This window comes from Pan paniscus, chromosome 14, assembly GCF_029289425.2.
Source record: "Pan paniscus chromosome 14, NHGRI_mPanPan1-v2.0_pri, whole genome shotgun sequence".
NCBI lineage: Eukaryota > Metazoa > Chordata > Mammalia > Primates > Hominidae > Pan > Pan paniscus.
In genome coordinates, this window is record NC_073263.2 from 45539631 (window position 1) to 45567029 (window position 27399).

The following is a 27399-nucleotide window of genomic DNA, read 5'->3' on the forward strand; positions in this document are numbered from 1 at the left end:
GTCTAGTAATATTTTATTTTCTCCCAAGCAGCTCTGGTGAGTCGAGCCACGATCTGCGTTATCCATCTGCCTACTTTGGAGCGGGGTGTTGTACTATTTGGCGGCTTAAACGCTTTACGTTCTTGCCAGGGCATTAAGAAAGGCTCTCGTGTTAAATTAAGTCAATTAATAAATGGAGACACATTAAACAATCAATTTTGTCAGCCTATCTCCCCAGCATTAGGTATGGTTGGCTGTAATCACAAGATAAACGCAATGTGCTGATCTATGGTAATGTTCAATAATACATTCTCCGCCAGGCTCAATTCATCAGGGAGTTTCGGTAGGGAAGGCATTTGTTATTGGCTGTCTCTGCACCTCAAGGATAACATTTCTGTCCTTTTGATTGGCCGCCTCACTGCTGCAAGATTCTAACCGTCTTATTTTGATGATGAATATGAAGGCGCGCTAAGCCGGGCTGGAGCGGAGTGTCTCAGAGGCTGCGCTCCTTCCAGGGCCCAAGGACTCACAGCTTCCTCCGCTGCCTTCCCGGACCAACAACCCCCCAAAAGTTGTGATGCTTTTCTTTACCCAGTGCTTTGGGGCTGTATTAGATCTCATTCATCTCCGGTTTCAGCACTACAAGGCTAAACGGGTTTTCTCCGCTGCCGGGCAACTTGTCTGTGTCGTCAACCCCACACACAACCTAAAGGTGAGTCTCTGTGTCATTTTACCTTCAGCGGGCTCAGGTTCAAGTCCTTTCTCGGAGGCGGCAGCGACCCTCCGGCGAACGTGTGCAGCCCTTTGCAAACCCGGGTCGCGGGGGCTGGGACGGTGTCTGGAACCCGGCGTGTTTGCCTCGGCTCACTCTCGCTGTCTAGGTGACTGGGTGCTGTTAGTGACCGAGTGTTGTTTCCCCAGCTGGCAGGAAAAACTGGATTGATGGTCTGATGTCTTTCCCCGACGCTGTCAACCTGAGAGTGGCGTGGGGGGCAGAAGTGAGGGTGGTGGAGGGAACAGGGGGGCGTCCCCATCACTCCCCCTACTATTTGTGGGCAAGTGCTCAGGAGACAGGATTTGAAGTTAGCCAAATTCTCTCTGTCCCATGTGTTGGGAGAGGTGGTCAAACACGAGGATTTTAGAAGCTACTGGGGGGTGAGGAATCCTGAAACAGGGACTTGGACGTTGGTGGGGTGGGGGGAGGGTTCTTTCTGCAAAGTGTTTGTCCTTGTCCTCAGACTCGTGTGTGTGTGTGTGTGTGTGTGTGTGTGTGTTTGTGTGGTGTCGGGAGGATTTTGGCTTATTTCCTTCCTGCTGGTTAGATGCGCTCTGTGTACTGGAGCAGGATTTGCCTGGCTTGTGTAATAATGACACCAGCTCCGAGCTGCTGCCGCCGCTGCCTGGAGCACCCTAGGCAGCTGGGTGCTGGGTTGCTCGCGGCTGCCTAGCTGCCCCGGGGCCTCTGCATTTGTACCCTCAGGTCAGTGCCCTTTTAGAGACCAGACAAAATATGGGGTCCAGCAGAGCCGCTTAACATCACAGCCAAGACTGACTGGGAAAGGAATGATGGGCCACTGGTTAGGGGTAGTAGGGAGGAGGGGAAGTCAGGGAGGTGGGGGCTGGGGAGAGGGTGCAGCTGAACTCCCCGGATGGGAAACTCAGCACCTTGCCTCTCTCCTAACATAAAAGATGGACTCATTGGAAGTTCCTTTCCTGTCCTCCTGTGTAAGGCAGGCAGGACTGAGTGCCGGGGGAGGGGCCGTGTCTGTAGCGACAGTGCCTGACAGTCTCTGTGAGGATAGATCTGTCCCTCTGACCACTGCTGTTGGGCAGGAAGAGCATTGCCTGTTGTCCATTACTTTATAAACTCCCACGGCCAGACTGTCCTCAGCTGGAGCCCCGCAGGTTAGCGCTGATGGGTGCCCCCACTCCTAGAAGTTCCGCCGAAAGACAGCTGCCTGGAGCTGCTGGGGTTACATGCCAAGGCCAGTCCTGGGGGAGGGGCGATGGACTATCCTGGGACCCCTATGGTGCATCTGACCTAGGATCTGACTCTCTCTGATACCCCAGCTGTGACGAATGCCATCGCATGCAACCGTTCACACCTGCTCTTGCTTGCGCGCTCTTGCCTCTCATTCCACTATTTCTTTTTTTATTTTATAGCTTAGTTTTATAAATGAGAATTTACTACCAGTCATCCTTGGCAAAGCAAGTATGTAGTATACACATTAAAATAAAATTCTGAATTCCATTTTATGGCCACTTTTGAGACTGCATTCAAACTTCCATTATTTTTTCACTTTGGATTAGTTAGTTCCCTGGGGCAAGAAATTTTGTTTACTTCTGTTTTGTATTTTAATACCTTTAAAAATTGCTTATGAGACTTTAGCATTTCTGAAGTTTGCATTTATATGGTTCATTGACTGCAGCTGATGATGGAGAATAGAGAGGTGTTAAGGTCTCTGTGTGGAGTGAGGGGAAACCACTTGTGTATATTTCTCAATGATGTCTGCCTGGATTTTGACAAGTCGTCTTGCTGCCCTGACCCAGGAGTTCAGAGTCAGGGTTGGAGGCCTTGAGTCATCTCTGGCCAGCTGTGTGAACTTGAACTCCTCCTCCACCTCTTTGAGACTTCCCTTCCTCACCTTTTAAATGGGCTGATGAACATCTGCGCTTTCTCCGCCTCAGCTTTTGAGACTGAAAAGAGGTATCAGAGGTGTTTCATAACTCTCCTCTAAAAATAATGTATGTTATTGTATATATAATTTGTAGAGTTCCAATAGCAAATTCAAAAGTTGTCACTTAACACCTTCAGGCAATTTAGAAATTGTATAATCAGCAACATAAAAATGGATGACGTACGCTTTGAGAGGACATAGCTCACTTTTTCACTTACACTCTTATTTGGCTTTTCATTTCCCACACAAAAAAAACACTTACGGATTTTGCTCAGAGGAACATCACCCCAGATAAACAAAGCAAGTTGAGTGCTGCTAACGCCCCCTCAGGATTAGGCACACAGGATTTGGAGAGGGCGCCAGGTAGGGAGAGACCTGGAGGGTCCAGGTGGCCCATCAGGTAAGTTTCACTCCCTTCTCAAACCTAAGGGCTAATAGCCATTTGCAGAGCTTTAAAAGGACTAACTCCATAGGAGTGTCACTGCCCCATTGCTTGTATAAAAAGCACATGTAACCTCAAAAAAATTCTCCTTCTAAACGCTGATTTCCATAAACAGACCACGGAAATACGCTTTGGACGTAATAAGCTGTGATCTATGTAATGAGGAGGAAAGTCCTTCTTTTGTTAAAGGAAAAAAATAAAACCTATGGCAGTATTAACCCAGAATAGCTATTGATCTGCCGTGCTTCCCCACATTTTGTATGACAGGCCAGTATATGAAATGGTGACCAAGGACAGAGAGACTGCAACCTTGCTTTCAATTTTCTGGGTTGCGTGTAGCTACAAAGAGGGCTGGGAAGCTTGTGTTTTTCCTTGTGGAAGCATTTATGTGTTTTATCCTTTCCTGGGCTTTCCTGAGAATTCGAACCAACAGCATTTTAGAAACTGGGGCAAGTGCTGAGTTATAATCAAAATTCACTTACCAAGCAAAGAAAATTGTGTATTTACCATGCTTCTATAGGTCACCTTCATTCTCAATCTTATTATGGTGATTACTCAGTAACCTGGGATTCCTTCGAGCAAGCTGATGCCTTTCCTTCTAAATGGAAGGCAGAGCCTTCCTGGGGACATCAGATCCTCTGGTTAAAGCCATTACACCCCTGAAGCTCACCCTAATTAAAAGGGACATTTAGAGTAGCCAGCCTTGAACATAACAGACCTCAGCTTTCAGTGAGTGCCAGGCAGTGGAGTGCAAACAAGACCATTTCCCTCAGTCTCTGCCTGTCTCTGTCTCTGAGGACCACTTGCACAGATTAGGGTTCCAAATGGTGCCCCCACTTCTTTCCACCCCATGAAAAGTGACCGTCAAGGAGCCAGCTCTCTTGGCCAGCTGCCCTCTGCTTCCTCATTCACAGAGGTTATTGAAATGTGACGAGCAGACTTCAGGCTGGCGCTCATGAGGGCGCCTGCTCCTGGTCCTGATTCAGCACTCCTCTCTCCCTCCTGTCCTTTGCTTGTTTCTAAACCAAGAAAGCCTTTCTCTCCGGGCTCCACTCCCATTGGCGCCAGCTGCTTCTACAGCGCCCTGCCCTGGGCAGCCCTGCCTTCTTTTGCCCCATCTGCAGAGGTGCCCTTTGAGGGGAGGAGCGGTCAGTCCCTGTGCCCAGGTTTTTCCAGAGAAGGCTCTGTAGTGCTAGGGGTCTGTCTGGGGTCAGTCATCAGCACTTCCCAAGCAGGCAGTAGCTAGGCTGAGGCTGGCTGAGTGACTTCCTCCTCTTAACCACAGCGTTTGATAAACAAGTTTCTGAAAGAAGAATAGCAAAATGCTTTCTGGCAAACTTCCATGAGGCCCTCTCTGATACCTCCACCCTGTGCCTGCACCACCCCAGACAACCCCATTAACCTTGAGGTGCAACAGAAACACACACGTGCACACACACACACACACACACGAACACATGGAGTGGGAGGGGCATATGGGACAATCGTGGCTTTAAGTGCCCGACAGATATGAAATCTAAAGCTGGGGCACTTCAGTACCATTTGTTGATGCATCCACGTGCCTTCCATTCTAAGACCAACTTGTGTGGATAAATGTGTATTGAGTGGCAGTGGGGAGGGTGGGAGCTGTAAGGAAGAGGAGGAGGCAGGGACCAGGAAAGGAGAGATGTGAAATGTGTGCCCACCTTTGCCATTTATGGGATAATCTTTGGAAATCCCGTGCTGCCCCGGGGTTTGCTAACTCTGTTTCACACAGCACAGCAGGTGGCTCAATGAGAGGTAAAGACCTGAGCATTGTCTAGAGATTTAGAGGTGGCCTTTGGAGTGTTCTGCGTGAATACCTACTTTACAGCAGTTAAAGGCTTCCAACAAGACTGTTTAATAGCTGGTATGTGGGTTACTCAGTTCCTCTCCACACAGTCACCTCTGACAGTCCCATTCCCAGTCCTCTGGGCATTTCACTGTCTTGTTTCTCTGTCCAGTCTGGAGCCACTTTGCCAGAGGGGCTGGATAAAGGGTAAGGAAGGGGACCCCAAGCTGGTGGTGGTCACTGTGCGAGCGTTATTCTAAAGGCTTTGCAGCCTCTTCCAGCCCATGGGTTCTGTGAATATTGTATGACACTCCACTCTGTGGGCTCAGAGCATTCGTGCGGCTTTTCTGGTTAATGGTGATTGCAAATGAGGCTCCTGAGTCACATAATGGGGAGGCCCAGAGCCTGGAGCAGTAATTTGGTTAGCCCTGTGCCGGTGATTGAGTTGCTGGGGAGGCTGAAGCTGGCGGCTATGATGAGGTGAGCCGATTACCTCTGTACTGCCTTTATCCAGCAGCCCCGAAGCAAATTTAGTGGAATTCTCTTCACTGTGATCCCTCAACCTGCAGGGACTATTTGGGAAAATTAGAAAATAGATATGGAAAGCTTTCTTTGAAATCCGCAGAGAGTTCTGAATTATTTGGATGGCTTCCCTGGGTAAGATGGATTATTTTCCTAGCAATTAACAACAAGAAAAAAAATTAACTGTCTGTGGGGGTATTTTACCCTTAGCAAAGTCATCTTCACCCAACTAGCTCTGTTTCCTCCAAAGGGAAACAGTGACCTGGTTAGACAAGAAATGTCCTGTGGAAGGAATCAACCCAAAGAATGGAGACCTTACTGACAAAATTGAGACTAGAAGTTAGGTCTTCTAGGTCAGGTGCGGTGGCTCACGCCTGTAATCCCAGCACTTTGTGAGGCCGAGGCAGGTGGATCACCTTAGGTCAGGAGTTTGAGACCAGCCTGGCCAACATGGTAAAACCCACACTCTACTAAAACTACGAAAATTAGCTGGGCATGGTGGCGGGCACCTGTAGTCCCAGCTACTCAGGAGGCTGAGGCAGAAGAATTGCTTGAACCCGGGAGGCAGACATTGCAGTGAGCTGAGATCACACCACTGTACTCCAGCCTGGGCAACAAGAGCGAAACTGCGTCTCAAAAAAAAAAAAAAAAAAAAAGAAGTTAGGTCTTCTAACATCTATATTCCTACACTGCCCCAGGTTGCCTTCAAATTATGCTAAGTTAATGTCCCTTCCTCCAGATACATGGTGTGGGAGCGAAAACTTGCAAGGGTCCCCTTCCTGTACCCTATCTCTCCTCCTGGGGCCAGCAGCATGACACCCTGGGCTGTACCACACACCCTACCATCTCCCCTTTACCACAGCCATATTTTCTTCACAAATTAGAGCTTCTAAGTCATCATCCTTCCTTACTCCCTCATCCCTTCTATGAGTTTGGGCCATAATTTTGAAAGACACAATCCTGAATGTTGAAATTGGGAAAGATGAAAGTCCCAAAAATATAATTATGGAAAAAAATTTAAAAATTTTAAGACCTTTATTTACATTTTTAAGAGAAACATACAAAACACAACAGAGTGTTTTACAGGCCACTTAACACAATAAAAGAGGCAATAGTAACATACATATTTTTGCAAGCATAAACACTCAGATATACTAACAACTGTAGCATGGGGATAAGTTATAAGCAGACAAACTATATTCACAAAGAAATAGATCAAAAGGGAAATGTATAAACGCATATTACTATGATTACTAATTGTGTGCACCCAGCTTTATAACTGTGGCCATCTGAAACACTGTGATGGACAACTTAAATCTTTTGATGGACAGCTCAAAAACCAGCGAATCACCATTGCATATGCAGTCACCCAAACCGCCGAGATCTCAAGAAATTGTACCTTTCACAAATGCAGATGTACAGAAAGGACATCTCTTTATTTACTGAGGAAGTTTCAGCGTTTTTACACACACGCACAATGCATACACACAAAGTCAACATTGTGATAATGCACTTTCCTGGAGTCAAATTTGCAAAAAAAAAAAAAAAAAATGCATAAAACAAATGAGAACTCTCTGAAAGTCTCTACACAATGTATACACAATGTATACATCTATTATTGGAGACAATACGAAGATTAAATATATAGCATAGTATATTGGCACTATGTGTGAAAGGGCAGAAGTAGTACATGATTAAATAATTTGGCAGGAGAGATTTTTTGTATCTTTCACCTGCATTTTCACTTCTATAATCTTCGAAACAGTCGCTGCACTTGTATTTGGAGAGTGGTTGTGGTCTACAAATTTTCTAAGTGTATGCTGTCCATTTGAAAGTTTGGTTGTTGCTGGGCCATTGCAATTAAGTAATTTTCTGCTAACACAGCACCAGTGTAATTAGCTTTTAAACTTTTATCTTTCACCAATAAGTAGTTTCATACACTTAACTTATCACAGCATTTTTGTGAGGGATCAGTTTCACAGATCTCTTCCAATGTGTTGTAAGGAATGCATAAGAATGAATGATATTCGGCTTCCTCAGTACCAAATATGTATTAGTCAGCGTTCTCCAGAGAGCTAGAACCAATAAGATATGTATGTATATGGATATATGAGAGGGGATTTATTAGGAAAATTGGCTCACACGATTATGACGGCTTAGTAGTCCCATGGCATGCCCATCTGCAAGCTAGAGACCCTGGGATGCCAGTAGCATATCTCGCTCAAAGTCCGAAGGCCTTAGAACCAGGGAAGCCAATGGTTAACTCTCATTTAAATGTGGGTGCTGGTGTAAGTCCTGGAGTCCAAAGGCTGGTGAGCTTGGGGTTCTGATGTCCAAGGCAGCAGAAGAAAAGTCTGTCCCGGATCTCAGAGAGAGATCAATTTGCTTTCTGTATTTGTTTCTCCCAGCCATTGGCCAATGAGATGGTGCCCACCAACACTGAGGGCAGCTTTTCCTCAGCTAACCCACTCATACTCACACACTAACCTCCTCTGGAAACATCCTCACAGAAACATCTGACATAATGCTTTACCAGATTTCCAGGTATTTTTAAATTCAGTCAACTTGACACCTAAATTTTAGTTCACAATCCACAACTTAGCACCCATACGCATCTCTTTAAATCATACTTCATTTCCACATAAGACAATAACAAGGTAATAGTTCTGCCTAACATGATACAACTAACATGGTGCAGATATCCTGCGCACAACCTAAATGTACTAATCCTTTCTCCAGATTTTGACTTTCAGAATTTTAACATTTGGGATTTTAATCTTTTGGGAATGAGATTTTCAGGGTTTTAGACTTTAGGAATTTTGATCTTTGGGGAATTCAACTTTCAGGATTATGATGTTTGGGACTGCATCTTTTGGGATTATGACCGGCACCAATTGTTAGCATGGTCATTATGATGACTACAGCTACTCAAAGCTGGCTTTGACTCCCCACACTCCCCGCCTGGCTGTCTTTCTCCGCCTTCCCTTCCTCTCTGCAAGCTTTAGTGCTTGCTGTTTCTTGGTATTTTGTGAGTTATCTTTGGCCTTGAAGAGAATTGTGAATAGAACAATTTTTTGCCTCATGTGAAAGTCGGATTTGTCCTTAATGTTTAGCTTCAAAGAAAGCACGGAACCCCATTGGGCTCTGAGCCTGGAAGACAGGCTGGGTCTCAGGAAGACACTCATGCCTACAGTGGGACAAGAGCTGAACGAGCTGGGACCTGTCATTCACAGAGCCAGGAGCCATGCAGATAAATCCCCTTCTCTGCTCATCCTGAAAACTTGCCCCTCATGACTTATGCATTACTTCTTTTCATTAGCAGAGGCTTGAGTAAGCACGTGGGTAGGTGGCTCTGTGAGGGGTATCTGATTTGAAGAGTATATATCTGCAGGCTCGATGACACCACTCCGAGATTCAGCAGGGTAGAGAGAGAGATGGAGGCAGAAACTGCATGTCCCTGTGAGGTTGTACATCTTCTCTCTGCCCTGCAGTTCATTGCACCTTGAGGACACAGCTTTCCTCTGAGCCTGGCATGGATGAGAAGGGGGATGATGCTCAGTCTAGGCTGCAGCCTCTGGAATCGAGGAAGGGCAAGACAGAACTCCTAGATCCCACTGTCATCAGAAAATTAAACATGAATGAGCTAAGCCCTAGGCCTGAGTTGCCTACACTCCAACCTGAGTTTCTACACACACACACACACACACACACACACACACACACACACACACAGAGAGAGAAATAATGGCAATTCTGAGATGCTCCCCTGTGTGGGCCGAGTGGACTCTGAATAGAAGATCACAGGATGCGAAGCCCAGTGGGTATGGAATACTGGTCCCCAGCACAGTGGAAGAACAAATAGAGATAAACAAGACCCTTCTTCCCCACCCAGTCTGTAACCAACCAGCTTCAGGAAAGAGTTAAGTGGGGAAAGTGGTGTTGGGAAAGAAGAGAAATGTTTTAGTTGAGGACTTAAGGTATGAGTTTTGGAGTCAGATCGGGGTTTGAATCCAATGTTGCATTCCTTGGATAATATCTTTGGCCTCCCAGAGTCTGCATGCTCTCCTCTATAAAATGGTTGTTGTAAAGATTAAATAATACGATGTACAGGCCAGGCACGGTGGTTCACGCCTATAATCCCAGCAGTTTGGGAGGCTGAGGCAGAAGGATTCTTGAGCCCAGGGGTTCGAGACCAGCCTGGGCAACATAGTGAGACCTCGTGTCTCCAAAAATATAAATATTAGCAAAGCATGGTGGCCCACACCTGTAGTGTCAGCTATTCAGGGTGGAGGGGCTGAGGTGGGATGATCACTTGAGCCCAGGAGGTCCAGGCTGTGGTGAGCCATGACTGCACCACTGCACTCCAGCCTGGGTAGCAGAGCAAGACCCTGTCTCAAAAAATATACATATGATTTATATAAAGTGTTCAGCACAGCACCTGGCATATTATAATTACTCCATCAATTGTAGTTATCATCATTACTAGTAGGTGAGTCCTGCAGAGATGTTACCTGATGCACAAAATGTGACCCAAGTTCCTTTGCCTAAGTTTGGGTGACCAAACTTTTACTCCAACTGTATGTTGGAGGGAAGGGGGAAGGTAGAGCAGTAAAAGGACATACCTGCTGAGGACCATGCTTTTGAAGCACACAGTGTTTAAGCTGAGAGCCAGAATAATGTCCTAGTTTAAGGACCCGGTCTAACAAATGTGGCTCAAGGGGATGAAGTGACTTGCCCAAGGTTCCCACTGATGAGGCTCCAGCAGAGCTGGGGATGGCACTTTGGTTAAGGACATTGCCTCTCTAATATGTCCCCATGGCAGTGTTGGACCTCTTCCCAGAGGGGTCTTGTTCTCAGGACCTTGCCAAGGTATAAACCAGCTGGACAACAGCGGGGCATTAAAAAGGCAAATGTTCCTTGTGTCTCTAGCGCTGGCACAAATATATAGTGAGGGACAGGGATGAGGCTCCAAATGAAGTCACCAAACCCTTGCAGCCATCATCCCAGACCTTCAAACAGCAGGATGGATCCAAAGGCTACATATTCATCTTGACTATGGCACCATCAGAAAACAGATCAGAAACAAACATAATGTTTTTACCAGAAGAACAGGGTCTTTGTGGATTATTTAGAATTGTGGTCTAACTGGAAATGTCAGTTTTACTTCCAAGTTGCTATATCTTGTAATCATTTCTTGGTCCTTTAATGTATTTTTAATCAAGAATCTATGATAAGGAGGGCACTGCTCATTGCAGGGCTGTTTCCAGCTGTGGCACAGCACTCCAGCAAGGAGTGAGTAGCCTGAGAAAGGAAACGGTAGGCCCTGGCTCCCCAAGACAAAAAGGACAGGATCCTCTGCAGAAGAGATGGGCCACTGCAGCCCCTTGGAGAGGGAGGGCAGGGTTAGCTTGGCATTAGGAAGGCCCCATAGAGACGAAACCAAATGTAGATCAATAACACAGATTTTACAAGAGACTGGCCAGCAAGCCTAGCCACCTGCCATCTTCATAACCAGACTTCATGGCCTCTCGGATCTAACTGCTACGGCTCTGCCAAGATGTGACAGGGAGTCTGGGGCAAGTGGCCACTTGGAAGCCTGGTTCCCTCTGTGTACTTTAGGGATGTATAATGACTTATACTAGGCCAAGGCAGCTAAACATCCTGAAACCCTGATAATAGTTTTCTACCGTATTAGTTACACACACAATAAAAACAATAATGATAATAACAACCACAAAATGCTACATCCAGGAACTATGTTAAGTGCTAATGCATTTAATCATCACTGGGAAGTAGTATATTGTTATCATTCTCCATTATACAGAATATCAAAACAGAAGAAGGTTAAAAAGCTTACTCAATGTCACCCAGCTCTTTGTGGCAGAACCTTTTTTAAAAATTAAAATTCTGTGCTTTAAAGCACGTCTTGATATGTCATCCCTCAGTTACTTTTCACAACAAACAACTGAGCCGACATGCTTGGCCTTAGGATTAATAATGAGTATATTTCACTTTAAAACGCTGAGCTGGGACCCTGTCTTATTCATTCTGTGTGTATAAATGCACACAAAGATGCTCTGGCTCGGGGTGGGCAATCCTGGTAGCATCCTCTGTGCTTCTCTATGCTGCCTGGTGGGATCGAGTTCCTGTGGCCTCCAGCAGTGACTTCTTCCCTTCTTCCTGCTTGCTGGAATAACCTCCCAAATTTACTACTGCATCCAAATCATTATCTCAGGCTCTGTTTTTGGGGAACCCAAATTAAGACTATGTGTATATTTTTTAACTACCTAACATTTATTGAGCACTTACTAAGTGCCAAGCACTGTGCTAAGTGATTTACCTGAATTGCCTTTTAAAAAATCCTCAGGATAATTCATTAGTCTATTTCCAGTTTACACATGAGGAAGCTGAGGCACAGAGAGATGAAGTAACCTGTCCAGAACCCATTCCATGAGCAGCAGAGTTTAGCTTGTGGTTTTTCGTGGGTTTTTTTTTGGCCAGAGTTTCCCTCTGTCACCCAGGCTGGAGGGGAGTGGTGCGATCTCAACTCACTGCAACCTCTGCCTCCTGGGTTCAAGTGATTCTCACACCTCAGCCTCCCAAGTAGCTGGGATTAGAGGTGCACACCACCACGCAGAGCTAATTTTTGTATTTTTAGCAGAGATGGGGTTTCACCATGTTGGCCAGGCTGGTCTCGAACTCCTTACCTCAGGGGATCCACCCACCTCAGCCTCCCGAAGTGCTGGGATTTCAGGCATCAGCCATGGCACCAGGCCCAGCTCTTGCTTTTAACCTTGATGTTGAGCTAGCTCTCCTTCCTGATCATAGAATTGGTTGTCTGGAAGCTTCTACAAAGAGCTAAGCCCTCCAAATTCAGGCTTGGTAAAAATTAATGATTTTTGTTTGTTTGTTTGTTTTTTGAGACAGAGTCTCACTCTGTTGCCCAGGCTGGAGTGCAGTGGTGTGATCTCGGCTCACTGCAAGCTCCGCCTCCCAGGTTCAACCGATTCTCCTGCCTCAGCCTCCCGAGTAGCTGGGATTACAGGCGGGTACCACCACGCCCGGCTAATTTTTTGTATTTTTAGTAGAGATGGGGTTTCACCGTGTTAGCCAGGATGGTCTTGATCTCCTGACCTTGTGATCCACCCACCTTGGCCTCCCAAAGTGCTGGGATTACAGGCGTGAGCCACCGCACCCGGCCTAAAAATTATGGTTTGTATACAGTATTTCTGGAAAATCTTTGACACAACTTTATGTAAATGCTCAATTCAAAATTATCCTGAAGGAAAGGAAGTTTGTGCTCTATGACCATGTTTTTTTAAGAAATGGGTTACCTGGTTTAACTGGTGGACAAAAATGTCTGAAACTGGGACTGATCCCCAAATCTGGGCCATATGATTGTCTTGTCATTATCTAACAGTGGAAGCTGGTTGGCCACATTGGAAATGCAAATGCTCTCTAAGCATCCAGATACTATGAAACAGGCTGCTTTTTCTCTAAAAAATAAAAAAATTAAAAAAAAAAAAGAAGAGGAGAAAGAAGTCTTTTTATACAAAGCAAAAACGGCCTTTAAGAGAACATGGCTTTTAGCATGTAACACCTGTTCTCTAAGAGATCCACAGGCCTTTGAAATTTCCTTTCTCATTAGCGGCCATACTCTATAACTAAATTTATTTATTTTTCCTAAAATCAAAGAGGAACAAAATTTTAATGACCATTTCCTACCTAATTTAACTCAGCTTCTACCTTGGTTTCTGGTAAACGCTTCCCCTTATGCCCTTCCAACATTTTCTTTTTCAAACACTGCTGTGAGAAGAACCGAGTGAAGGAGGCATCAGGGTGAGAGGTGGGCTTCTGGAAGGAAAGCGGGATGATGCCTACAAGCCATGTATCCAGGTCGAAAGCCAGAGAAAGGAGGGACTGTGTCCACATTGACCCTAGAAAGCGGGAGAAAAACACTCAAGCAGGAGCCAAGGAGGGAAAATCACCAAAGGAGGCCCCAGAGTCACCTCATTAAACAGCACTGACATCTGGGAAAAGTCACCAAGGGGTGCGGAAGGCTCGCCGGAGAGACTGGAATGGAAGGAATGAAAAGGAAACCTAAGGAAAGGCCTCAGACATGAGGGATATGTCGTCATCACCATTCCCTGTCCTCCATGATGTCTGCTTGTCACAGTGCCCCCCAGCGTGGTGGCCTGGGGGCACTTGGGGCGGGCGCTGGCACTGCAGGAACCTGACTGTTCTCTGCCACCCCCGTGCCCTGTGCGAGACTCCCTGTAAGCAGGAGGGCTGATGAGCACATCAAGAAGCTGCCTCATTGAAGCCAAAGTGCTACATCTGTTTATGGTAATTAAATAAATGCCAGTTGGACCCTTCTCAGTGTGCTTACTGAAGCAAGTGCCAGAAACGCGCTGCTCTCCAAGAATCGGAGAGAAATTAGAAACAGAAAGGCAAGCTCCCAGGCACTTACCACCCACTCCTTGAAAAGACTTGGCCAAGGAGGTTTATGCAGAATCAAGAGGCTAAGCTTTCATTTGCAGTTCTGGCTTGCTTCCTTGTGTGGTCTTGAGCAAGTCACTTAACCTTGGCTACTTCATCTGTCAGATGAGAAGATGACACTTGCCCTTTACCTCCCTCCAAGGTGACCTTGGTGTGCAGAGATGAGTCTTTACAATTGAACTGATTTACAGGCTGCCTCTTTTCAAATAAGTTTGAGGCAATTTACACCAAATGGGGGGTGATGTGGTGAATACAATAGACATAAAATAGAGAATGAAAACAGGTTAATTTTATGAGCTTAACCCATTTATCATGGGTGACAGAAATTTAGTAGAAAAGAAAAGTCCACAGAGGTATTTTAAACACTTCTCAACATGTTGGAAACATCACGGACTTTGGACTAGGATGTGGCTTCAAATTTAGTTCTAATATTCATATCTATGAGATCCTTGGCAAGTTACTTAATCACCTTGAGCTTCGTTTACCTTGCCTGTAATAATACATACAATGTGAGACTAAAGAAGAATTAATATGCTAAATATAAGCAAAAGCACCTAGACCAGAGCCTGGCACACAGTAGTTCTTTCATAAACATTGATTTCTTTTGGCCTGCATGCATTCCTTCTTCCCTTCCTCCCTCCCTCCGTCTGTCCCTCCCTCCCTCCCTCCTTCCTTCCTTTCTTCTTGTCTTTCTCTTTCTTCCTTTCTCTCTGTATTTCTTTTCTTTCTTTCTTTTTCTTTCCCTCTCTTTCTCTCTCCTTCCTTCCTCCCTTCCTTCCTTTTTTTCATTCTTTTTCAAATTTAAATAAGGAAGTCCCCAAAAATCTCCTCATATTATTTGATGAGTAAGTTAGAGAAGAATCTCTGGGAATGAGAAAGAGTTTGAAATTAGGAAAGGAAGTGAGCCTTGACGTGTAGAGAAGGGACAAATCTTCAAAATGAGTAATGACTCTATGAACAAATCCAAAGTCACCAGATGAGTCTCTTAAATCCTCTGAGTCTTATTTTGTTACTGGAGTGTAGAATTAATAAGATTGGTTTCCTCCTTTGCCCCCTAGATCTCCCCAAAAGATTTGGGAGTAGAAAAGGGAGAGCTGGGAAGATGTTTTCTCCATGTGAAGCTGAGAAGACGAAGGCCACTGTTATGGTGTCCCTAGGGGACACAAATCCAGACAGACGTGAAGCTTCACTGGGAGGCATGGGGCTGGCACTAGGGCGGCAGATGTCTACACATTTACCACTAACCAATTATAAAATAAAGATGACAAATGCAATTCTCTTTTACTCTCTGAGGTCACATGGGTATGTCCAAGCAGGCAAGATGTGATGTCTGCAAAGTGACCACTGGCAAATATTACAGGCAACTGGGGACATCCAGGAACGTCCAGCAACAGGAAGCAGGGTCATGGCCCACAAGGTTACTGACTGAGGCAGGATTTCTTTATTTCAACTTTTAAGTTTGGGGTACACGTGCAGGATGTGAAGGTTTGTTTCATAGGTAAACGTGTCCCATGTTGGTTTACTGCACAGATCATCCCATCACCCAGGTAGTAAACTCAGCACCCATTAGCTGTTCTTCCTGATGCTCTCCCTCTCCCCATCCCCTCACAGGTGCCCAGTGTTGTTGTTCTCCCCTGCCATGTGTCCATGTGTTCTCCTCAATAATCAGCTCCCACTTATAAGTGAAAACGTGCTGTATTTGGTTTTCTGTTCCTGCGTTAGTTTGCTGAGAATAAGGGCTTCCAACTCCATCTATGTCCCTGCAAAGGACACGATCTTGTTCCTTTATAATATAATGGCTTCCAACTCCATCTGTGTCCCTGCAAAGGACATGATCTTGTTCCTTTTTACAGCTGCATAGTATTCCATGGCGTATATGCACTACAGTTTCTTTACCCAGTCTATCACTGATGGGCATTTAGATTGATTCCATGTCTTTGCTATTGTAAACAGTGATGCAATGAACATATGCATGCATGTGTCTTTACAATAAAATAACCTGGCAGGACTTTTCAAGGCCTAATCCCTGCCTTCTCCTCTGTGAAGCCTTTCCTGCTAATCCTTGACCCCCTCTATCTGCCTCACTCGTTCTCACTGATTTTAAGCACAAAGCTCAGACTCTCCACTCTACGCATTCACTTGCATATCCGTGTCCCTATCAGATGGTGAGTTCCCCAAGGGCTCTGTATCCCCAGGCCTGGTATAAATGACTGGCTGGTATAGTGGGTGCATAGTAGATGTAGGTCTAATTAATAAATAAAAGGCTAAGAACTGCAAGAACAAGGCAAGAAAGTGGGAAAACTAAGCATGTTATCAATACAGAGGCTGAAGAACAGGGAAAGAATCAGGCGTCTCCCAAAGCGTGCTCTAAGGCAGAAACGTGATATTCAGAGAGCTGTCATATACAAGTCCAGAGCCTGAGGAGCAGTGAGACTTGGTCCCAAGCCCCGCAGATCCCTCCAGCCTGTGGAGAGTGTTAAGTTTCTGAGCCAGACTGGGTCCGAGCTCACAGATGGGGTAGATGATATATAAGGTTTAGCATAATGCTAAGTGCTGGTCTCTGGAGTCACACTACCTGGGTTCAGCTACTGCCTCTACAGCTGCCAGCCATGTGACTTTGGACTTGAGGTTTAGCTTTTTGGGGACCTCAGTTTCCTCATCTGTAAAATGGGGTAATAATAACCGCCTGCCTCCTCCAGTTGTTCTGAGGACTAAATGAGTTAATATAATAAAGTGCTTGGCACAGAATAAATGCTATACAGATGTTAGCTGCTATTATTGCTATTGTTGTTGTTATTATTACCATTACTAGATGTGAGGAGGGAACACTTAGTTCATAGGTCCTGATGCTGGTGTAGTGAAAGGAGAGAAAAGAATCTACTGTGTCCAGCTTCCATTTACTGGATTACAGCTGCTGTAACCTTGACTGATTAGTAGTTGATAATCTGAAGACTAGTTCTCTACATGCTATTGAGAAATACTTTAAGTTTCATTTTTGGAGAGGCTGGGAAATAGTCACTATCACAATAATACCAAAGGTTGGCTTTTTTGAAAAATGGGCTTGAGATTTGTTTGTGAGTATATTCAAATAAATCAGGGAGCTTTGTGGTTTGGGAGGTGGTGGGAGAGAATCAGTCTTCCTCTTTCTGCCTTTCTAGTCTATCTTGTGGGCTCTCACACCTGCTGAAGGGAACAAAAGAACATGAAAAGGGCCCTTTAACAATTAAAGGACAGTTCATATTTACTTGTCTTTAAATACACACTTATAAAGCACTTACTATGTGTTAGGCACGCCCTGTTCTAATTACCAATATTAATTTATTTGATCCTTAAATAACCCTGTGAAATAGAGCTATGATTATATAGATGAGGGATCTGAGGCCCAGAGAGGTTTAGCAGTGAGTCCAAAGCCACACAGCAGCAAGTGGTAGAGTCAGGATTGTGAACTCAGGAGTTCCTCCTGCATCACCTCCAGAAGGCCTAAGTTTAGGTACCTGCACAAGACGGTCAGCACCCCTCTTCTGGCCCACAGTAGGTCGGTTTGCGGGCTTGACTCTGGGTGGCCCAGCTTTGGAAGGGAGGTGTCATGCCCCACAGACACTGAGCTGGAAGCCCAATGGGACAGCCTCCAAGAGGACCGGGATGCTGCCCACCAGCCATGGGCCCTGAGCTCCCAGGGAGAACTGCCCTGGAACCCGAGGCCTCTCTGCTGCATCTTCCTGTTGGTTTCCTATTCCTCAGTCTCAGAAGGTGCTAACTTCTGAATTTCAGTGAAATTTGAGGCCCAGGGGATATTCTCCCTTCTTTTCCAAGCAAGAAGAGAAAGTCCCAGGGAGCCCATCGATGTCAGTAAGCAGGTCTGTGTGATTGCTGGGCCTTCACAATCGGACAGCCTTTTCTTTCCCCTGGTAGAGATAAATGTTGATAACTCAATGATGATGAAAACATTGAAAAGTGTCAAGCACAGCATGTTTAGTTACAAAAGCTGGGAATAATTGCTTCAGCTTTGCTGCTAAGAAAACCAGTTGTTGAGTCCAGGATAATTCTAGTAAGAAATTGGCATTCAGGGATTAATTGTTTGGAATGTAATGACTGCTACAACCCAAACTAATGAGAACAGAAGGCAGTTTCCAATTAGAATTCCGGGAATGAAATAGGCTTTGCCAGGCTGAATGGTACAGAATGGAAGGGCTTTTTTTTCCCTCTTTTTTTTTTTTTTTCTTTTTGACCTCAGTATTGGTTGGGTGAAAAATAAGAAAGCATTTTGCAAGAACAGCTTCTGAGAAGACTAGCCAAAAGTCTGTGCAGACGCCTCAGGAAAACTCTTGATTGATTGTTAAAAGCCTGGCTGAGCTCTTCCTGGAGGCCCTCAGCAGGTTGGGGGCAAGAAGGCCAGGGTGAGTCATCGCCATGCTTGGGAGAGGGAGCCAGCTCTGGGCATGGAATCAGACCTGTCCCTGCCACTTACCAGCTCTGACCTTCAGCAGGTCATGTCCCCTTTCTGAGTCTGTCCCCCTGTTGCAAAACCAGAATGGATAGCAGCACTTACCCTGCCAACCGCAATGGTTTATCGTGAGGATCAAATGAGAAAATATCTGACAAGGTGCTCTGCAATCTTTAAATCACAATGTGGATAGAGAGTATCATTTGGATGAACCACCCTCTTTCTGTTCCTTTCATTTGTGTGCTTAGCCCTGCCTTGTTCTAAAAAGGACTGCCGTGTGTGTGTGTGCGCGTGTGTGTGTGTGCATGTGTGTGTGTAATTTCTTGCAAAGCTATGAGCGCCATGTAGAATAACTGTCATGGCAAGCAGCTGGTCAGTACCAAAAAAGACCCAGGGTGGTTGACTGGGTCCAGCTACACAATAGCCTGAGGGCCCTGGGAGGGATAGCTCTAAGGGAGTCTAGGATGTCTGACCTTCAGCGATGCCCTTGTCAGACCTGGATCATGGATGATGGAAGAGAAATGAGGAAAAGAAGTGGGAGTAGCTCCTTCATTCAAGTGTTTATTTATTGAGCACCTGCTATGAGCATATATTTATTGACACCTGCTATGGAAAGTGGTGCTATAATGGGGAGAAGAAAAGAATCCTTAGAAGATGCCCACTATAATGGGTACCTCATGGGAGAGTTCCCAAATTTGTCACCTCTTTCCCAGTTCCTGTGCAGTTTCCCCCCACCTCTGTCTCTGTTTTCTGGCTGTCGTTGGCAATAGGGACGCTGAACAGAATTTCCCGAATTCTTTCAACTACCCAGAAGGCACATGCATCAAAGTCCCACCACAAAATAAAGACTCTTCAGATTGCCAACAGGACTTGGATGATCAGAGCATGTTCTGAGAGAGGATTTAGACCTGATACTTTTAGGATAAATCAAAGTCAACAGAAAAATAGCAAGTGTTGCTGAGGGTGTGGAGGAATTGGAACACTTGTGCATTGCTGGTAAGAATGTAAAATGGAGCAGCTGCTATAAAAAATAGTATGAAGCTCCCTCAAAAAAATTTAACATAGAATTACCATATGACCTAGAATTATACTTCAGGGCATATACCCAAAAGAACTGAAAATAAATTCAAACGGATGTTTATTGCAGCATTATTCACACTAGCCAAGAGGTGGAAACAACCGAGTGTCCATCAACAGAGGAATCAATAAACAAATGTGGCAGATACATACAATGGGATATTCAACCATAAAAAGGAATGAAATTCTGACATCCTACATGAGTAAACCCTGAAAACATTATGTTCAATGAAATAAGCCAGACCCAAAAGGATAAATATTAGATGTTTCCATTTACATGAAATTTCTCAAATAGGCAAGTCCATAGAGACAGAAAGTAGATTAGAGGTTACCAGGGATGAGGGAATTGGAAACCAGGAGTTCCTGCTTCACGGCCACAGTGTCTCTTTGGAGTGAGGAAAGGTTCTGAAAATAGATAGTGGCGATGGTCATACAAATTGTGAATATAATTAATGCCACTGAATTGTATGCTTACACATGGCTAAAATGGAAGATTTTATTTTAGATATGTTTTACCACAATACAAAATATATTTACTTTGCTCAAATCAAAAAAGACCAAGTCCCCAGGCAGGGTTGGACATGGCAGGGCCCTTGCCCACCTGGGTGGCCACACCCCACACCTCTCTTCCCTCCTCCCTAGGCACTTCCGGCTGGCTCTCCCTAGCACTCATCTTGCCCTCCCACCCCTGGGCTGGAAATGCTCTCCCGCCCTCCCAAAGTCCATCTTCTCAGGCCAACCAACCAAGGTGGGATTCCCTGGCTGTATGCTCTCAAGGACCTATGCTCCTTTTCTCCAGAATACGCAGCTTAGCAGTGGGATATCTGAATGGTGTCTGACTCCTCCATGAGACATGAATGCTGTGAAAACAGGGTTTTGGTTTCATCTCTCCACTACAGAGACACTGCCCATAGTAGGCCCTCAATAAATACAAACATGTTGGGTGAAGAGACACATGAAGGAATGAGCTGTTCCATCTTCTTTCTCATGTCCCCTCCCTCCTCTTTACCCCATTATCCATTACCCACAGCACTCACTGCTGTCTGAAACAGTGTGATGTCTTTATTGCTTTATGTTTCTATGGTGTTCCCTGCCTTCTCATTAGAGTGTAAACTGCTTGAGAGGAGGGACTATTTCTGCCTTGCCCACCATAGCTTCCCCAGTCTAGAACAGTGCCTGGCATATTGGAGGCTCAATAAATATCTACTGAGTGAATGCATAACAGACCTTCATTAACTCCTTACTGGATTATCTTCTACTCCATATCAGTGCCAGAGTTGTATGTCTACAAATATCGATTTGCGCATGACCCCCTTCTGCTGAAAGCCTTAGTGCCTCCCCCAATTCCTGGAAGTAATAAAATCTGTGCTCCTTTTGGTGCATACACTGGCCTCTCCTGGCAACCCCTTGTCACTGATCATACCTTCTCACTGCTGGAAGGCTCAAAGTCATTACATAGACGATTCATTTTTTAATTTTATTTATTTATTTATTTATTTATTTATTTATTTATTTATTTATTTTGAGGCACAGTCTCACTCTGTCGCCCAGGCTGGAGTGCAGTGGCCCGATCTTGGCTCACTGCAACCCCCACCTCCCGGGTTCAAGCTATTCTCTTGCCTCAGTCTCTCAAGTAGCTGGGACTACAGACATGCACCACCATGCCTGGCCAATTTTTGTATTTTTAGTAAAGACGGGGTTTCGCCATGTTGGCCAGGCTGGTCTGGAGCTCCTAACCTCAGGTGATCCGCCTGCCTCAGCCTCCCAAAGTGCTGGGATTACAGGTGTGAGCTACCACGCCCTGCCAACATAGACCATTCTTAACTTATTCTGTGCTCTCTCCCCAAAATACCTTCCTCTGCCTTTTTGGTTAGTACTTTCTCACCTTCTAGGACCACTCAGAGGTCCTCTCCTGCTCAGAGCCCTTCCTCAAACCTCCTATGTCTGTCTCTGACATGGTATAAAACTGCTACCCAGCTGGGTTCTCCCACTAGACTTGAGGCCCTGAAGAGCTGGGAGCAAGTTTAGTTCATCTTCATGCCTCAATGCCCAGCAGAAGGTAAGCACCAGTGAAGAGGGCTTTAACCAAACCCAACTCTTCAGAGTGAATTTGGGAATGAAGCAAGTTGCCTCTTGATTGAGATGAATGACCTCAGTGTTGTAAAACCACCCTTAGGCCAGGCAGGTGTGTACGCTAAGCTCTGCAGGACCCACCTGGCCTGCCTCGGGCTGTGCCCTTACCCCACGCCTTGAGGAATGTGCATCCCCACCTGACTGTCCCCACTTGGAGCTCACACTTCCCTTTCTAGGTCTCTCTCTGGGTGCCTGGGGCTTGCTTGTCTTCTGCAGGTCTGTCCTTCTCCCAAGAGTGCACAGTGCCACCAGCATGCATGCCCCTGACAGGTATCCAGGCTCACTTTTTATGGAGACTTTAGACAGAACTTGGATGTACAGGCTCAGGTGGCCACATACATCAGGTATGGGATGGAACTAGGGATGGGAAGAGAAGAAGGTGGCTGCCCCTGGGGCTACAGCTGACTCTTTCCAAGGGACGTATTCTAGAACTCCAAGGAGTCCGAGCCCTCTAATTCAAACCTGGCTTTCTCATGTGTTATGAAGATGTTCATTTATCAAGATAGGAAGAAAAATGGACTGCATTTAACAGCCTATTGGCTTAGTGTGTACCTCTGGAACATTTAGACAAATGGTTCATGCTTCTTTCTGTGACCCTTGCCCAGGGTCTCGCAAATGTTAGAGGCAGGCCTGTACCGCAGCCAGACAGGAAAGCTGCACCCCGGGACAGAAGGCTCCTGGGGTGTGGTTCATCATGGCCTCGAACCCAAGCGCCTCTAAAAACAAGATAATTGCTGCCCTAAATAGGAGTGAGATTTATTAGAAATTAGAAGCAATGTTTGGTCTTCTCAGAGGGGAAAAAAAATACAGAAAGGGAAACAAGCAAGACAGTTTTGCCTCAAACTAATTGATGGAGATAGATGTCAGAACAGGGGTTATCTCTGGGGGCGGGAGCGCAGGTCTGCCTGGGAAGCGGCATGAGAAAACCTTCTAGGATGTAGCAAGTGTTCTATATCTTTTGAGTCAGGGTCTTGGTCTGTCACCAGGGCTGGAGTGCAGGGGCGTGATCATGGCTCACTGCAGCCTTGACCTTTGGGGCTCAAGCAATCCTCCAACTTTAGCCTCCCAAGTAGCTGGGACTAAAGGTTGACACCACCATGCCCGGATAATATTTTTTTTATTATTTTTTGCAGAGACAAGGTCTTGCTATGTTGCCCAGGCTGGTCTTGAACTTCTGGGCTCAAGCAATCCTCCCACCTCGGCCTCCCAAAGTGCTGGGATTATAGGTGTGAGCCACTGCATCCAGCCATGTTCTGTATCTTGATCTGGGTGGTGGTTACTGGGTCATGCGTAGGTTAAAATTCACCAAGCTGCACAGTTGAGATTAATGCATTTTACACACAAGCAGTTTTTGGAGTCAGTCAGCTTGCTGACTTTTGCTAGCTCTATGCCCTTGAGCCAAGTTACTGATCCTTTGAAACCTCAATTTACTCCATTGCAAAGTGAGTAAAATCAACACATCTACCTCACAGTGCTGTGGTGCTGATGAAAGGTCTTGGTGCTTAATCAGCGGTAATTCTAGATTAACTATTATTAACTTAGTTATGTAAGCTATTGCTTATTAAAATGCTTTGAAACTTTGAAAAGGGTGGATTTTTTTAAATGCAGTTTTTCTGCAAAAAAAAAAAAAAAATAGAGTTAATTCTGTTCAAAACTCTCCTCCCTTCTAACTATTCTGTCAATACCACTTGTTTTCACTGACTGATTCCTTTTAAACCACACATGGGTCTAGATGCTGGCTTTTCTGCATGGTAAGCAGGTTTCCCCTTCACCATCAGGCATGACAATGAGACCGGAATTCAATCCTAGAGGAAACCAGAGCACACTGTTGAAAATGACTTATTGAAAGAGACCTTTATTGTCATGGACTTCACCTCGGGCCCCCTGAAAGAGGCTTGGTCCTGGGTGCATTTGATTCCTTATGGAAATGTCCTGGCTCTAATCTAATTCCACATGGAAGCTCAGCCTGGATTGAGAGGAAATTTGGACTATCTTTCATTAGATAAGCTGGGATAGCAGTTTTTGAGTCTCGCAAAATAGTGAATTATGCCTTCCTTATTATACTGTGGTTAAATTTTGCTGTTCCCAAAATGCAACTTCAAAAGGAGAAGTGGGCTACGACACAGAATCCTAGCAGCTTTCAGAGTAGCATTTGTTCACTTGTCAAACCTTTACTTGGTGCCTGCTAAGGACAGGCACCGTTGGGGTGAAGATCATCAGAATAAAGATCACCATGCCCCTCAAAGAGTTTAGCTAGTTCATCTCTAAATGAGGCATCAGGACCATGAACTTCAGCCACGGAAGATTATGAACCAGTCAGGGTCAAATACTCAGAGGAGAAGGGCAGGAGAAGAAACCTTCACAGAGCACTCCCATAGGTCAGACAAAGGGGGATGCTTTGCTTATGATATCTCATTTAGTCCTCCCAACAACCCAGTAAAGCAGTTATTATTATTCTCATTTTACAGGTGAGAAAACTGAGGTTCAGAGGAGCTAAGACATGGCTGAAAGCTGCAAAGTCCATTAGCAGAGGTGGGACTGGCTACCTAATTTGTGGGGCCCAGTGAAAATGAAAATGTGGGCCTCGTTGTTAAAATTTAAGAATTTCACAGCAGTGACAGTAGTGCATTAAATTGGGGCACTGTTGGAACTGCACAGATTGGATGTCCATGAAGCCAGCCTTGAGTGGAGATGCTACAAACAATTATGGAAGCAGAGAGAAGGAAAGACAGAGGTTGGCTGGAAAGATAAAATTAAAAACTTTATTGGTAGAGGTGGCAGGGGCCTGGAAGGGAAATGTTGCTTTGGTATCATGTAGTCTGAACACAAGGCTACCCTGGTGACTGCTTTTACTGAATTAATCAGAGCCTGATGTAGCCAGGAATTGAATGAAGTATCTCCTGAAGCCTATGGGACTCATTAGTCTGTCCTGGGAGCAAACCACCTATACTGAGGGAGGAAAGGAATCCAGCTCTAGGGTTCCTTTGCTGCTGTTTGGAACTTTCCCAACCCCTCTGAGAACTCTGTGACCTCCTGGACTGGCTCCAGGCCTGGATTGGACATGTCTGTAGAGTTCCATATTAGTTAGAAATAAAATCAGTTATAAATAGCAGAATGGTCAAATAACAGTGGTTTGAATAAGTAGAGGTTTGTTTTTCTTACAAATCACAGCCTGGGGGTAGATGGTTTCTAGCACAGTTCAGGTGCTCAGAATGTCAGGATTGGCCTGTCTCCTCTTCTCTTGCCCTTTCCTTCGCATTTGCTGCCTCGTGTTTGCAAGACACTGGCTGCAGCTCCAGCATCTTGACTGTATTCAAGACAAATGGAAGGGGAAAAGGGTGACACTGTTTCATTTTATTAGGAAAGCAAAAGCTTTCTCAGGATCCTCTCCTCCAAAAGACAGCTCTTAAGTTTCACAGACCAGAGCTGGGTCAGTCACACAGGCATCAGAACTGTCAAGAAGGGCCAGGGAAACAAAGAATAGTGATTGGCTCAGAGCTAAGAGTGGCCACTTAGCTGACATGAATGAAACTAAAGAGCTGTTAGCCATGAAGAAAAAAGGAATTCGTGGTGGGCAGGCCGTTAAAACTGTGGTTTACTCGAGAGACTAATCTAGCCCGCTGAGTTCATCACAGTTAATGTGTACATCGCCCAGAGACAGTCCTAGGGGATCACCAGGTCAGGGTTGGTCTGGGCGTCAATCTGGAAATGTTTGTCACCCCAGAATGTTGGAAGGGTGCCAGCCTCTGCAACCCACAGCCCTCAGCCCTCACATTATCTTTTTATTTTAGGGCACCCACAACTCACACGTAGAGTTTAGGTCTTTCTGAACCTGCCCTACCTTCCCTCCTGGACTATAAACTCCTAGAGAGCAGATTTTCATGTTTAATTTGAAGAAATATGTTTAACATGTCCACTATGCTAGGATTGAGCTATTAACATGTGATGAAGGCTGCAACATGAACAGGAGGCAAGTGATAAAGTAAAGCATAGAGTGTAATAAATAATAAAGCCCGGAGAGTCAAGGAGCACTTGCAGAGAACGCTATTGATTGATCCATCCATCCATCTATCCACCCATCCATCCATCCATCCACCCACCCACTCATCCATCCATCCATCCATCCATCCACCCACGCACCCACTCATCCATCCATCCATCCATCCATCCACCCATCCACCCATCCACCCAGCCACTCACCCATCCATCCATCCAACCGTCCATCCATCCATCCACCTACCCAACCATCCATCCATCCATCCACCCACCCACTCATCCATCCATCCATCCATTTAAATGTTTATTTAGCACCTACTATATGCCAAGCATCATCCTAAGCTTTGAAGATGTATTAGTGAATGATATAAACAGGTCTGATCTCACAGGGTTTACAATCCAGTCCAGAGAAGAAGAAAATGATAATAAGTAAATAAATATATCAGGTAATGTTAAATGCTTTGCAGAGAATTAAAACAAGCTTCTATGGACTGAGTCATCCAGGAAAGCTTTCTTTAAAAAAGTGTCACAAGAGCTCACATCTGAATGAAAAGAACATGCACTGAACTAGCCATACAAGGCTCAAGGGAAAACGCCTTCCAGACAGAGGCTAAGGAGAAACCAGGAAACAAAGACACAGGGCTGGGGTGTTGAGGGCCAGGGGGAGGAAGGCAGAGATCTTTGAATGCTGAGAGACTTGGGTTTTGGTCTTCATGGTCAGGGGAGGGAGCCTTTGGAGGAAAGCTGTAACTCAGAGAACAAGGCCTAGGAAGCGAGGGAGCTGGGGTAGGGCTGTCCTACGAAACGGAGAAATGTCACAGGCACAGAGGATGTAGCCAGAACAGGTATGATATGAGGGCCCAGTGTGCACTGATGCTGTTGAATGAACAAACAGATGAGGAAGCTGCTCAGAGCTCAGGAAAGCAGCAACAGAAAGTACTGTCCCAAGTAACTTCTTGCTCACCAAGTTGTTTCCTAAGAGACTCAGCATTTCACATTTTCCCCTATGGTTACCTTCTGCAGAAAAGTGAGCTGGGAAAAGTGGATCCCCAGGAAGACTACTTCACGAAGGTGTGAAAAGGTCAGTTCAGATGTCACTCCCTCCAAGGTGACACTAAGCACACACCCCAGGCAGGGCTGGGGGCTGCGCTCCTGGCTTGGGGGAAATCCGTTTTCTGGGGAAGAGTGTGGTGTGAGGTCTTTTCTCCATCATCCATATTCCCATCTGTTAACGCAGTGTTCCCAGAGTCGAGATAATGATTTAAAAGCTCTAATTTTGTTACATTCTGAATCCTGTCTGCCATCAAGGCTGATTGTAATGAGATTTGGCTAGGAGCTTGGCTCTTAGCTGGGGTCAATTTATCTTTGGGAGAAAGCGCTCCCATCAAAATGCCCAGGAATTATTAGCACTTAGAGGAAAGCTGAAGAGACCTATTAATGCGAGATGCCTAGGGAGTCCTGAAGTGTGAGGTGCGATTATATTTCTTATTTATTTCCCCCAGCTTCATGTTTAAGGGTGAAGAAAAGATGGGTAAGTAAGATCTCGTGGAAATCGATAAATATGTATTAAGCACCCACGATACTGTCATGCTGCCGTACGTTTGCATACCGCTTTAGCACTCACAGCAGTGAACACATTAGCACACGCCTTGGTTCTCTGTCACTTCTCAGCACAGCCCTGCAGAGTAGAGGATGGCTTCTTTTTTGGTTTTTTGGTTTTTGTTTTTTTTGGTTTTTTTTTTTGAGACAGAGTCTCGCTCTGTCGCCCAGGCTGGAGTGCAGTGGCGCAATCTCGTGGTTTTTGTTTTTTAATAAATGA

General features: G+C 45.4%; 1 protein-coding gene across 1 annotated transcript in view; it reads left to right on the forward strand.

The window, feature by feature from the left end:
• The first annotated feature begins 251 nt into the window (after positions 1 to 251).
• The window catches only part of SIAH3 (siah E3 ubiquitin protein ligase family member 3), a 72631-nt gene continuing 45483 nt past the window's right edge, over positions 252 to 27399 (forward strand). The window contains exon 1 of the mRNA XM_003804204.6: positions 252 to 691. Coding sequence (XP_003804252.1) covers positions 557 to 691 — 135 coding nt within the window. The 5' untranslated portion in view covers positions 252 to 556. The remainder of the gene's footprint in view (positions 692 to 27399) is intronic.